At 37.2% G+C, this 13,735-nt stretch overlaps 6 protein-coding genes across 6 annotated transcripts; 2 read left to right on the forward strand and 4 right to left on the reverse strand. All coding sequences in view use genetic code 12, as the record gives it.

Annotated features, from left to right (window-relative positions):
- Positions 1 to 90: 90 nt before the first annotated feature.
- Positions 91 to 699, reverse strand: SSU72 (RNA polymerase II subunit A C-terminal domain phosphatase; the record flags this gene model as incomplete). The annotated part of the gene is made up of 1 exon (XM_001527678.2): positions 91 to 699. One exon carries the CDS (start codon positions 697 to 699, stop codon positions 91 to 93), a length of 609 nt encoding a protein of 202 aa, XP_001527728.2.
- Positions 700 to 1,497: 798 nt separating this feature from the next.
- On the forward strand, positions 1,498 to 2,397 carry PVL30_000244 (uncharacterized protein; the record flags this gene model as incomplete). The annotated part of the gene is made up of 1 exon (XM_001527679.2): positions 1,498 to 2,397. One exon carries the CDS (start codon positions 1,498 to 1,500, stop codon positions 2,395 to 2,397), a length of 900 nt encoding a protein of 299 aa, XP_001527729.2.
- A 595-nt stretch (positions 2,398 to 2,992) lies between these two features.
- On the reverse strand, positions 2,993 to 4,561 carry ATG4 (Cysteine protease atg4; the record flags this gene model as incomplete). The annotated part of the gene is made up of 1 exon (XM_001527680.2): positions 2,993 to 4,561. The coding sequence occupies one exon, from the start codon at positions 4,559 to 4,561 to the stop codon at positions 2,993 to 2,995; it is 1,569 nt and encodes a 522-aa protein (XP_001527730.2).
- Positions 4,562 to 5,171: 610 nt separating this feature from the next.
- On the forward strand, positions 5,172 to 7,549 carry SQS1 (squalene synthetase-like protein; the record flags this gene model as incomplete). Its single annotated transcript, XM_061119159.1, has 2 exons — positions 5,172 to 6,861; positions 6,882 to 7,549. 2 exons carry the CDS (start codon positions 5,172 to 5,174, stop codon positions 7,547 to 7,549), a joined length of 2,358 nt encoding a protein of 785 aa, XP_060975142.1.
- Positions 7,550 to 7,770: 221 nt separating this feature from the next.
- PVL30_000247 (uncharacterized protein) lies at positions 7,771 to 9,732 on the reverse strand (the record flags this gene model as incomplete). Its single annotated transcript, XM_001527682.2, has 1 exon — positions 7,771 to 9,732. One exon carries the CDS (start codon positions 9,730 to 9,732, stop codon positions 7,771 to 7,773), a length of 1,962 nt encoding a protein of 653 aa, XP_001527732.2.
- Positions 9,733 to 10,414: 682 nt separating this feature from the next.
- PVL30_000248 (uncharacterized protein) lies at positions 10,415 to 13,042 on the reverse strand (the record flags this gene model as incomplete). Its single annotated transcript, XM_001527683.2, has 1 exon — positions 10,415 to 13,042. One exon carries the CDS (start codon positions 13,040 to 13,042, stop codon positions 10,415 to 10,417), a length of 2,628 nt encoding a protein of 875 aa, XP_001527733.2.
- Positions 13,043 to 13,735: the final 693 nt, after the last annotated feature.

Consider the following 13,735-nt stretch of genomic DNA (forward strand, 5'->3'; position numbering starts at 1 on the left):
CCCCCCCCACGCCCGGCCCACCATCAAATATTCTCCTCATTCTTTTTCCGTCATCCTTTTCTTATTTTAATTTTTTTTCCGCCATACAAACTAGTAGAATGATACACCGTATAGTGTTTGTAAATGTGCATGGTCTTTTTGCCATTCAGTGAGTATGCTCATCATATTATCTTCTAACAATAATACCAGCTCATCCTCAATATCATCAGCCTTCTCTGCAAGCTGTTTCCTTCGATAATCATGAATCATATTCACCAATTTTAAAATACCTCTTCCGCCTATTATTGCATTTTCATTGTCGTCTCGGATTTCGACATTAATAACGTGAACAACCCTCTTCAATTCCATTTTCTGATCTCTATTGGACATTCGGAACATCAAATCCTCCATAACACTATCAAAGCACCGTTCTTCGCATGTGATTACCAAGTCAAATTTCCCAGCATAGTAGTTCGAGTGCCATTTCTCTGGTGCCTTCTTAACATCTTTATTTCGCCTCAACATTGACAAGACACCATTATGCTCATATGTGTTACCGGCATTCTGACTCACCAAGTCTTGCAAAATCTTCTCGTAGGGAGTTCCAAATTCATAAACATTGGGTTTGTCAATCGACGGCCCAGGTAATCTCACCGCTGAACCCGTACCAAAGGAATGGACGTCGTATCCTGCATCCATTAGCTGTTTATGTGACTCCATTGATCTATTATTGTTAGAAGCACAAACCGTGCATATTTTCAAACTATCCTCAATCATTTTTAAAGCTAAAAATGGTACTTGGTATTGTTAATAATGAGTAATAACCAAAATTAATAAGGATTTGGAACTGATGGATCCTTAGTTGCAAACTATAGAACGAGTATGGTCCAAACACTTTATAAAAAGAAAAAAATAAAAGTAAAGACCAGTGTCTCAAATCAGCTCTTTTGATAAACTTAAGAATCTTTTTGCGACAATTATGACGACAAAAAGAAATTCTTAGTATTACAAATTTTATCAGACATAAATCAAAAGAATACAAAAAAATTAAAAAATAAAAAATAAAAAAAGAATAAAAAAATATAAAAATAAAGAAGAATAAAAAAAATAAAAAAACACAAAACAATAATTACGTTTATATATGTCAAAGGTTCTTTTATATGATTGCTCCAGACCTTGTAGATCCTCGTGTGATTGAGCAACAAGTGGGGAATATACAGCAAACTAGGAAATGAATAGCAGTATAAATAGTGATGAATTTTTCCTATTTCCTTGAAATGATTTGCTATTGTTGACTTCATGAATTGACCCTTTATCCTAACAATTCCAATTCACAACCAAACTGTTTTCTTCTTAAATACAGTTTTTGGAGTTTACATTGTATCCATCAATAAACCTATCGAAAAGGAATACAGATCAAAGGTAGACTTGAGAAATTTACGGAACTTGGAGAAGAAAAAGAAAGAGAAAAAGAAAAAGATAAACGAAAAAGAAAAAGAAAAAGAATAGAAGACGACAATGCATACATTTACCCGTATCGGTGTGATTTTTTCTTTCTTCATACTTTTAGTCAAAACAAACGAAATAGTTGATAATGTTTTATATGCACATTCGGGATTAAAGTCGAATATTGTTCTTCGAGAATTGCACGACGGTATTGACCCATACCAGATGAAACTTAATGAGCTTGAGCACCCGGAAAATATCAACCTTGTGGTTAATCTTGATGCGATTGATTACCTTCTGAATGATGGGGCCAAAAAACAGAGTGAAAATGAAAGTGGCAATAACAAACCCGATGACAAGGACTTGATACAATTGGCTCAAAACTACATTCCAGCACATAAGCTAAACGCTGTAACTACATCATTTGTTAAGAACAAAGTTTCAGAACTAACAAATTGGGCCTCAAAGTACTTTGCAAAGACTTTTAAATATATCTACCAAAACTTTATATTCAAGATCATCAAGTATTCGTACTTTTGGGCTTACCAATTAACTAAATATACAGTCAAACTAACCGGATGGTATTATGGAACGTCAAACTTGCCCATAAAATGCTTTATTGGATTAGATTGGATCGACGTTGATACTCAGGGCCGATACCTAGTTGGATGGGAAACATTTACCTTGAATGACAACTGTGCAGAAACCGTTGACCAAAGGGCATTAGAGATTATATTGGCTCAGGCAAAAATCAAAGCTGCCGAGAATGATGAAGTTAACCTTTGCCACTTTTACAAGAACGAAGCTGGCATTGACTCAGGTGCATGGTTTGCAAACATCAGAGTTTTGTCGGTTAAAGAACACTTGGAACTAGGCGAAAACATTTGGGACATTTCTTGCGAAGAAGGAAAACAAAGCAAGAGAGAAACGTTGTGGGAGGTGCTCCAAAAGGGTGTAGCAGTATTATTGTAAACCATTAAATGAATATAAAGTGTAAAGCAAAGAGGAAGATATATAGCATAACTACAAACAATATGATAACAACATTCACAATAACATTGAAAATAAAAGGGAGTGAGAAAAAGGAAGGGAAGGAAAGGAAAGGAAAGGAAAGGATGTATGACAGCGACCTAATTATGCCGCATATATCTAATTATTCGGGATATTGAGTGAAGCCAACGAGTTAAGTTGGTATAGAAGAATATAAATGGGAAGCATGGAAGTCGCACTTTAAACTTCTACTCGAATTATATAAAATTATCTGCTAATTACTTATTTTACGGTCACAACAAGTCTAACGCAATTCAGGTAAATATCGGTAGAGAATGGTCACTTTACCCATCCTCTTCACTTGAGCTATGTAGAAGGCAATTTAATTCTCTCACTTAAAGATGACTATTTGAAGAAATGGAAAATGAAAATGAATATTGCAAAAACAAAACCTAATAAGACAATACCCAGACAAAGAAATGAAAAAAAAAATGAAAAAAAAACTGTTAAAAAATGGTAAAAAAAAAAGATACAAATTATGTAATTACAAGCCCGTATTCATTTCTTAGTTTAGATTCTAACTCGGTTCATGATTTTGGCCCTGCGTTGAAGCTGAACCAAGATCTACAAAGTCCTCTTCATTCTTTACTATATTCAAATTAACAAATTCTTCTTCGCCCTGCACTTCTTCCCATGATTGATTAATCGACGACTCTCGAGGAGCGGTTGTTACCAACGGATGGAAATGTAATATCTTGTTATCGGACTCAAAACATGACATTTTGAACTCTTGATACTCATCAATGGTCTCAATTAAAATTCCAATCATCATTGAGGGATCGAGTTGGTCAATCTTCAATTTGCTGTACTCCGAGGTATGATAGCTCTCGAGATTCACTGGAGTCTGCACTATTTGTGGCAAATGCGGATCAAAGTATATTAAGTCGTCTTCACCTTCATATCCAATAAAGTAAAAGCTTGATGATGGTTTTCCTCCCGCTATGCCAACAGAAAACTTAGAAGCTAGGATTTGCAAGATGCTTGAATAGTAATATTTGTTCACTTGCTCAATCCCAAGACGTATTGGGAACAAAAACAAAATCGGTCTTTGTTCAAGTTCAAAAATTGCATTTATTTCATCATCGTATAAATCACAATTTTCACTAACGTAGACGTATGGTATTGAGTTCCGTTTTGAAATTGCATCGGAATCTGAATCTGAATCTGAATCTGAATCTGCTGATTTTGAGTGCAATTTTAAATTTGGTGTCGGAACTTTATGTCCACTGTCTCGTCCACTGTCTCGTTCACTCTGTCTTTCTTGCTGTATAAAGTTATAATCATTGACAAGTTTCTTTATAGATAGTGATGCTGCACTCGGACCAAACCACTGTCCTGGCTTGATATTTAGGGACAGACTGTTTGCAGCTTTAATAAAATTGTGAAGAGAAAATGGCGCACTCAACGTATCTTGAAACAATTCAATCACGTCGGCCTCAGTTTTGGTATCAGCAAAGTTTTGTGGTTGACCGCCAGTGGTATGAAAAAGTCGCAGAAGTGCATTCGCTAATAAATTTTGAGATGTACGAATCATACAACCCCATCCCGCGTCACTTGTAAAATGGTCCTTATCCAAGAGGCTGCGAAGGTTGCTCAAATTAACTAATGTCAGTCGATTGAACACTATTGACGGGAAAAATGTAATAGGTTGGGGCCCATCATCTGATTTTGGTATAGGTTCAAAGCCGCATCTATATGAGAGCCATAACAACTCCTGTACACGTGCACTAGCATCGGTGGTGCTAGTATATGCTCGACCTAGAATTTTGTATGTAGTGGGTTCAAAGCTTGTGTTTTCGTGATTTGATGATGGATCAACAGAAATAGTATGATTATTTCTTTTCTCTTGCTCTTCTACTTCTGCACCGCTGCCAGTAATTTCCTTCACAAATGCTGTAAACTTGCCAATGTTTCTTCCAAATGCGGACTCGTCTGTAGTTTGCTGCTCTCCCAAGTTATTTCCAAGATTTGCATCAGAATCTGCCTCGGCGTTTACTTGCGCATTTGCCTCAGGTTTTGCCTCAATATTCAACTCAGCATTTGCTACAGTTGGTGCTTGCACAAAAACTTCGGAATCATCCGACATTAAACTCATAATAAACTCTTTGCTGTAAGTGTTAAGCAAGTGTGTGTATATTTATATGTCCGTGTGTTTGTGTGTGTGTGTGTATTCTTATAAAAATATTTCCTCTACAATTCAACGTGGCATGTGGAATTATAGTTGTATGTGGAGTAAACTAGAATAGTTGTCTGTGCTCCTTATCGCTTTCTAATGCTCTAAACTTTTGTTATCGCTAATTCGTACTTCCGTAACAAGTAATAGCAACTGGGTTTTCACAAGCCACATTTTATGCGGCTTTGGCTTTACCTTTATTTTTGAGTAACTTGCGTTTTGCTCGATTGATGAGCTCTAAATGCTTTTGAAAGACAATAACAGTATTTTGCCATCATTTCACCTCAAGTAACAGTTCCTTTCGATTTTTCTAAGAAGACAAAAAAAAAAGAAAGGGCAAAAAAATTTTCGAAGAATTAATCAAGAACGAACCGAAAACGAATCAAGAACGAACCAAAAACGAACCAAAAACGAACCAAAGTATATTTCAAAAAGGAGAATAGGAGGAGACTCAGAAGTAAGATCAAAACTCGTCTGGTACTCAAGTTGTCACGATAAACAAACATAATTTTAATATTTAACGATGCCAAAGAGAGGAAACAGAAGGACTCGTGGTTCACGAGGCGGCTCTAGAGGAGGTTCTCGCAACTTACTGAAAAACCGCACACGTGGAAACAAACGTAAATCGCCCAGTTCAAATACTTATAACAGGCTTTCTTCATCTCAATACCAGGAACTCATGGATCTGGACTCGATATACATTCCAAATGGAGAAATGGCTGAAGTTGGGAGAAATATGGGTAGGCGAAGGTATGGAAAGTTAGCCGAAGAGGCTGCTTACACTGAGTCACATAGATATGAAGATTTTGCATCTAAAACCTTTCGAAATCGACCTATAGAGTTTATCAAAGCTAAAGAGGTTTATGATCCAAATGTCATATTGCATAAATTGACTCAAGAGAAGAAGACACAGTATGGAGACATTATCGATGAGGAATTTAAAAGTATCTCATTGGACGATTCAGAAGCCGATTCAGAAGCCGATGATGATGATGAGGAGGAGGAGGAGGAGGAGGAGGAGGAAAAGGATGGTCAGGAGATGGAGAATGAAAATGAGACTGATGATGCTAATGAAGAGGCGGACGAGCAATCAAGTGAACTTTGGAATGATGAAGAAGAAGGAGATAGTCAGGAAGATTGGGACGAGGAGGAGTTGCGAAAAGTTTTAGATAAAAAACTTGTCCAGCTTCAAAAGGAACTCGATTTGGAACAGGATGTTGGTATTGTTGAAAAGAACGAGAAGGATATTATTGACAAAGAAGATAAAGAAAGTGATGTTGATGATAGTATATTGAATGCAGACAAGGAAAATTCCGAGCAGTTTGTAAATATTGGTAAGAACCAAAGTGAAATTGAAAGCGAAGATGAGGACGGTGATGAAGAAGAAGAGCAAGATTTAGATGAAAATAATGACTTTGAAGATGACTCCGATGATGACTTAGATGATGCTTCAATCGAAGATATAAATGGAGAAGAATTTGCCAAACAAAATGATGTTTCATCTATCTCGTATTTGGATGAGAATAACATCTATAGTGAGAAACTCTCACGTGATGAGAGTCTGGATAGTATTCCCGGATCTAAGAATGTTGATAACTCATCCTCGTTGGAAGAAATAACTGTAAAAAGCAAGCCAAAAGACCTTGTTAAAAACGCCACTAATAATTTCATCAACTGCAATGAAAGGACTGGCAAAGACAAACCAGAGTCAGAGCCAGAGTATGGCTTTTTAGAAGAAGACTACGAATTTGATGTGTCCAAGATTGAAGTTTCAAATGTCAGATTTGGCATCAGTAATCAATACTATGTGAAATGTGCAGAATTGACAGGAACAACAGTTGACGAGTTTTTCTGGTTTGATGAAGAAGATGTTGTAGATTATGTGCTTGCCAATGGAGTCAAGGAGCATCGTTTAGCAAAATTTTTGTCTTTTGTAACTAAGGGCATGGTTGGTGGTAATGAATCCGAGTCACAAGAAGATTTGGATGCATTTACAATTGACGTGAATGGCCTTGATGATGATGACGAAAGTGATGATGACGAGGATGATGACGAGGACGAGGACGAGAACAAGTTTGCCTCAGGTCAAGATGATTATCCATATGACTCAGAAGACGGCCTCGAAGACTTATTGCGTATACCAGAAACAGCACGCAGGGACTTGTACCTATGCTTGACCGTGACTTTTCGCGTAACATTCCGGCAAAATCGAGGTCCACTTTTGATGATCTAGATATTGATCCAGATTTACAAAGTTCGTTAACCAGGCAACTCAAAAATTACAACCACAACAAACGCGAAAAACGTAAAGCAAGAAAAGACCGTGAGGTTGAAGAAGCAGTATTACGAAATGACATGTTGATCAAGTATCCTGAAAAGATACTGATAAAAGAAATTAGAGCAGAATTCGAAGCATTATTAAAAGATGAATCTCGCCACTCAATGAGCTTCCCCACTTTGGATTCTCATGGTCACCACACAATTAAGAATATGGCTGATTGTTATCACATGACGACTGATAAATGTGGCAAGCAAGGTGTGAGGCATTATCTCAAGGTATCAAAAACCAAATCCACCTTTAAGTATTTCCCAAACTACAAACGTGTTAACGCAATAATGCGTGGAAGGCCAATTTTCCACCGCATCGACCGTAAACCTAACCCTAAGGATAAAAAGACAAAGACAATATCTGGGAGGGGTAGTGATAGTGGTGGCAGAGCCAAGTTCAAGGAAGGTGACATTGTTGGTGCTGAAGCGCCCGAAATTGATCAAAACAATTTGGGTAGACAAATGTTGGAGAGGCTAGGATGGAGCAAAGGCATGGGTCTTGGACTCTCTGGAAGAGGTATCAATGAACCAATTGTTGCTAAGGTGAAAATGTCTAAAACTGGTATCAAATAAATATTTATCACTTGTTTATATACTAGTATAGAGTAAATTACATCACAAGAATAGAATCAAAACATAATAAAAAAAATAAAAAAATAAAATAAAAAAATTAAGAATATTAAATAAATATCAAATAAATATGAAGATACAAATATGAAACAAATCGAAAAAGACTATCATAAAAGCACATTACAAGCACCCTTAATCGTGTGTCAGAAAAAAAACTTCCTAAATCATTTGTGTTTGGACTTCTTTTTCTTTGAAATTTTGTTGGTAGAGTCTGGTGGTGCCGCATGATTTAACTGTTTTACGTGGATAAATAGCTGATTTCTAGACTCAAAAGTGAGACCGCAAACAGCACATTTTTCAGTACCACGCGAATTAGAGGCAAAGGCAGAAGAAGTATCCTGTTGTACACCTTCTTCAAATGGTGTTTGTTCACGAGATATTGGAGATGTCCCAATAGCACTTCGTTTTCCATTTTCACTTCCATTGGCTTTTCCTTTAACTTTTGCCTTTGCTTTCTTTTTGGTTTTCTTACTACCCTTCTTATTACCCACGTCCCAGTCATCTTCATCTGAATCGCCTATTTTTGTGTCCCCCATTAGCTTGGCAAGCTCTTCCTCTAACTTGTTCTTTGAACTAGTTGAATAATCATCCTTTTTTGATTCTACGTCTGATTCGGGAGAAAGGTCTGCATTCTCGTATTTTGTTTGCGTAACACGCTTTGCTAAATCATTTGCACAAGAATCGTTTTGTTTGTGCTTCTTGGTTTCAATTCCGTGTGCCTCATTTTCTAAATCGGCTGAAATTCCCAATATTGATCTTTCCTTCTTCAGCTCTTTTTCAAATCCATTCACCGTCCTAGGTTTCAATTCATCTTTATCAATTTCATCAGCTTCCTCACTTTCATCGATTTCATCGACTTCATCTACTTCATCGACTTCATCGAAACTACTTTCCGCGGTCTCAAACTCATCCTCGCCATCATCGTCAATACCTAATTCAATTCCTTCCTGTCTCATTTCCCACTGCATCTGTCGTACCGCTTTTTTATGCTTCTTGCTCTCTTCGTGGATCTTATACTGTTTTTCGTTCTTCATTATCTTGTCACATACAATACATTCAAACTCATGAATCTCCCCATCCACGTCACTGGTGTACTCATCAAACTCTGAATCTGTAGATATATCATCACTTGAACTGTTTTCATCGTCGTCATTCGTGTCAATATCGACATCACTTCCACTATGTCCATATTCGTCCCTCACCATCTTTTCAAAGTCTTTTTGTTCGTCAGCATCCAATTTTTGCCAACTTTGTTCCACAAACCCACCATCCTGCTCCATTTTCTTTTTCTTTTGTTCCTTTTCTAGTTTTTTCAACCGCTTTACTTGCTCTTCAATCTCCCGTGTTTGTTTTCTTTTCTGCATCTTGGCAATCTCATCCATAGCTGTTTTGTACCTAGGATCCCTTCGTTTCACAAACCCAACGAATTTTCGCACAGTTTCATTATACTCCTTTCGACACTCATCTCTGGTCTTTTTGTTTTCACGTTCCATCAACCTTCGTGTTCTTCTATCTGGTGCTTGAGAATATCGATACTCATGCATCCAATTGAACAGTTTCACGGTGGCAAAGCTCAGCCATGCTTGATAAAAGTCTCGAATGACGGTGGCTTCGGCGTGAGAATTGCCAAATAATGGAAATTTCAAAAGTGCAGGATCAAGAACATGCACGTTATTCTCATCATCCTTAAATTTCATATACTCTTCGATTCCTTGGTATTTACCATGTTGAACTTCTTCTCTTGCTAACCTCTCAAATAATCGACTCACTATAGCGAAAAATCCACTCAGAGAGTCATTGAATGTAGTATACATTCCCGGATTGAAATATCGCAAAATCTCGTCAGCTGAAATTGATGGGATGTGTGATTCGCCAACTTCGTCTTCCATTACCTCCTCTTCATTCAAAATACTCAGCTTGTGTGAGTCATACCAAGCTCGTTCCTGCGGATCACTCAATACCTCATATGCAGCACGCACAAGACTGAATTGATGATGTGCTTCTTCCACATTGTGTGGATTCTTATCGGGGTGTAGTTGAAGTGCCTTTTTACGATACGCTTTTTTTAACTCAAGATCGGTGGCTAAAGGTGTTACGTCGAGAAGCTCATAGTAACATGTTTTCATAGTGAACTTGAAGCAGGAGATGTGGTATCTTTTGAGTGTTCCAAAGGAACAAATATAAAAGTCAAAAAAAAAAAAAGAAGAATTAAAAAAAAAGAATAATAATATATATGTATATATATATATATGTATATAGAAAGTAGAGATCTGGCTTCTAACTAGGCTTTAGTGTATCTCTTTAACAACTTACTTTTCGCAACACACTGGGAAGAGGGAAATATCAAAACTTATAATAAAAAAAATTAATGATGGAAAAAAAAAAAGTAACGAGAGGAAAGATGAGAATGGTCAGTGCTGCAACATTCAAAAAAATATACACAACTTTGCTTACAGATTTCGTAGATAAATCCAGCAGTTTATCCATAGAAAAGTTGTTATTAAAAGAAATAAATCAACTGCAACCAATTCTTTGAAAAAAAGGAAAAAAAAAAAATTCATTTTTTATTAAAAATTTTGCTGCAAATTAGTACAATCTATATGGAAGTAAAAAACATCATCTAAAATGAAAATGTCTAGATCTATTAATGTTATACAACTTTTTATTGCCTCCACCATTTTTATTTTTTTTCTTCCTTCTTGTTCTTCTTCTTCTGCATGTTAGTCTATATGTAGTATACGAAATTCATGTTCTTTCTTTTGGTTTCTTCAATCTATTTTTTTATTTATTTTCAGCTTGTTTTGACAATTACCATCCTTTTGCATGATAATCGTCAAAATCGTCATCGCCAGCGATGCCAATTCGAACTTGAGGTTGGTAGTTCTTGATCAATCGTCTATCGGGCATTGCTACTTTACCTAGTTTGTCATCAATGATTAAAGCCTCCTTTAATGATTGACTAAGGTCCTCAGTTTGGAACAAATCCTTTTCCAACCTTGAAACTGATCTAGACTCTATATTCGATTCTGGTTTAGGCTCGGGAATACTAGTGTTTTGCATTTGGGTTGGTGCAATTGGTGGAGGTGGAGTGTTTGAGAATTTGGAAGAGCTGATCAATATTGACGAAGAAGATGCTAATGAACTCGGGGATTGCTTATGGTTCTGTGCGCGAATATGACTATTACCATTACTGTGATCGTGTTCTGGCTCGGCCATTTGATTGCGCTTGACATCTTGCTTATCCAAGATGCCATTGTCACTACCATTAATGCTATCATTCCCCTTCTCACTTCCATTTCCATTTCCATTTCCATTTCCACTCCCGGTGCTAAATGCAACATTACCATATTTAGAGGATTCGGGAATTTTATGTTCCAAAGGACGTGCGTGTAATTTCAGTTTTTGTGGTGCAGAATATAATCGAGTGAATGAAATGGTGGATTTGGATAGCAACGCCATCAATGAATGATGAGAAACCGATCTTGAGAGTCTGTTTAAGCTACTCGAAAATTTCTCGTGCTCTTCATCGGTAATTTCTGGTGCTTTGGGTACTTTTGAAACGCTTATATCCGATATACCAACCACACTTGCTTGCTTTTTGGAAGGCGCTATCTCGTCGTCGTCTTGTAATTCGGCAAGAGATGCCATTGTAGGTGCATGTAATGAAGGTGATGACAAAGAGGAATTGGTTCCTGTAGCAGAGATTGTAGTTGGTGCTATTGTTGTGGTTGTTGTTGTTGTTAGTGGTTGTGGTTGTGGTTGAGCTTGTGGTAGTGCACCTACTGTAGAAGCTCTTTTCGACAATTTAGCCACATCTGTAAATGAAGGAAACTTTCTATTAAATAAAATTGATGGTCTTTGATTTTCTTGGTCAATTGTTGTCACTCCCGTGGTGCTGGATCGTTTGAGTATGGGTTTTGCAACTGGTCTTGTAAGTGGTTTTGTAGTTGCTTTTGTAGATGCATTTGTAGATGCTCCTGCTGATGATTCGGCACTTTGATGTGCCAACTCATTGAGAAATAAACCAGAAAGTAGAGACCTTGGTTTGGGCAAAGCTGGCATGGTGTTGGGTACTTGTATATGGTCGGATGATGAAGAAATTGTCTCCATTGAACTAGTGGATGCTGGAGGAAGCTGAACTTTTGTGAATTGAAGCGATTCATCGCGCGCTGCTCTTGCCACTACGCCATCTCCATTGCCCGAGATTGCTGAGGAAGCAACAGAGCTTGAGCTGATTGACATCCATTCACTTTCGTTATCATCTTTCACATTATTAGAGCTTGGTTCCTCGTCGCGTACAAGTAACTTTGGATCCATCTCATCATTTACTTTTGTTTCCATTGTTTCTTGCTTATCTTCTAGTTGCTGTGGTTCTCCTCCCCTTTCTTCTTCTTCTTCTTCTTCTTCTTCGTCATCGCTGCCTTCTTCATCCTCTGATATGTCTGTTGACAGATATCCTTCATCGTCATCTTTTGAGTTGTCGCAATTTATCTGTCCATGTACGCTGCCATTCTTTATACTCTGTAAGGATGATTGTGTGGACTTGTTGCTTTTATTACCAGTACTGAATAATGATTCGTGTTCCCTGTTGATGGAGGTATGCTGTTTCGTGGATGATATTTGACTTTGCATAAGTCCTGTGTCTTTTTCATTAAATTCCGTATTCAAACCACTTTGTTTTTGAGTAGTATCGTCCATAGTACGTGCATTATTTTCCAAAGTATTTTCAGGTTGCAATTCAGTGGGTTCTTGTGAAAATGTTTGAGTTTGAGTATGTTGTCGAGATACTTCATATTCGCATTCTTCGTAATCGGAATCGTCAGATATGTCAGAGATATCAGACAGAAGTCCGGCTTCTTCATCAAAATACTCTTTATTACTGCTATCCTCCTCCATGTCATCGTCATGATGGATTTCTGTATGTGAGTAGTTGTATTGTTCAATCTTTTTCTCTTCTATGCTAGCCTCCTTCCGCGATGCTTGGTATTGGGTAAAGTTGGAAGAGTGTGTGAATAGAGATGGCCGGTTCATTATAAACTGAGATTGTTGCGGTTTGAGGTTTGTCAATTTCTCCTTAAGAAGCTCATTTAACTCTGCGTCTTGTAGAGATGCAGTGATATCGACGTACGCGGCAGCAGCAGTACTACTAGTACTACTACTAGTACTACTACTTCTACTTCCAGTACCGGTCTTATTCTTGTTGTTGTTCTTGTTGTTTCCATTATATGTCTGAATACTGTCTATAGACACGTTTGAGTAGTGGTGCTGCCTTAGCACGCGTTGGTTTAAAAGTCTCCACGATCTGTTGTTTAGTCTCTCTGTTGTTGGTACTTTAGAGCACAGTATGCACAGTACGTCATTTGTGAGTTTCCATAGTTTATAAAGCGAACGATCTGATCGATGTTCATGGGTGAATGTAAGCGGTATAGACTCCATCTTGGAAAGTAGAGATTTGCGGAAAGTAAAAGAAGTAAAAGTGAAACCAAAATTGAAACCAAAATAGAAGAATCAAAGTGGGGTGTTGCAAAAATGAGGAAAAGAAAGATGCGTTATAAAAGTATTTTTTTTTGTTCAGAAACGATAGTGTAGAAGAGTCTGCAAATGAAGCTGCCGGTGGTGGTTGTGTTGTTGTGTGACTTTTGTTAATGATGTTAATGTTGATGTTGTTGATGATGTTGATGATGATGATATGTAACTTGTACCTTATCGGTTGTTAAAGAATTTTTGTGTGAGTATTCCTCCTCCTCCAAAATTGGCTATGTCTACAGATTGTCTGCTTCTGTGTCTGTTTCTTTATGCTTGTGTGATTCTGTTGTGAAAAAAAAAAAAAAAAAAAAAAAAAAGAAATTGCTGAAAAATTTTAAAAAAATAAAAATTTCTTTGTCTTTTGTCTGCCTGCCTCACTATGTCACTATCTCACTATTTGTGTCTACTAATTATTAACAAACTAACAAAGTAGTAACCGTGACCCGCCTTTGTTATGCGCAAAGTAAAGTAAAACAATTATTACTCAACAAACAGAAAGTTAGAAGAAGCCCCCCCTTAATATATACCCCCCACTCTATCCCAATCCAAAATTCTTTATTGTCTCAAAATTAAATCATTAAATAGAGAGTTGTAGAGTTGTAG

Source organism: Lodderomyces elongisporus, chromosome 1 (genome assembly GCF_030384665.1).
Source record: "Lodderomyces elongisporus chromosome 1, complete sequence".
Taxonomy (NCBI): domain Eukaryota; kingdom Fungi; phylum Ascomycota; class Pichiomycetes; order Serinales; family Debaryomycetaceae; genus Lodderomyces; species Lodderomyces elongisporus.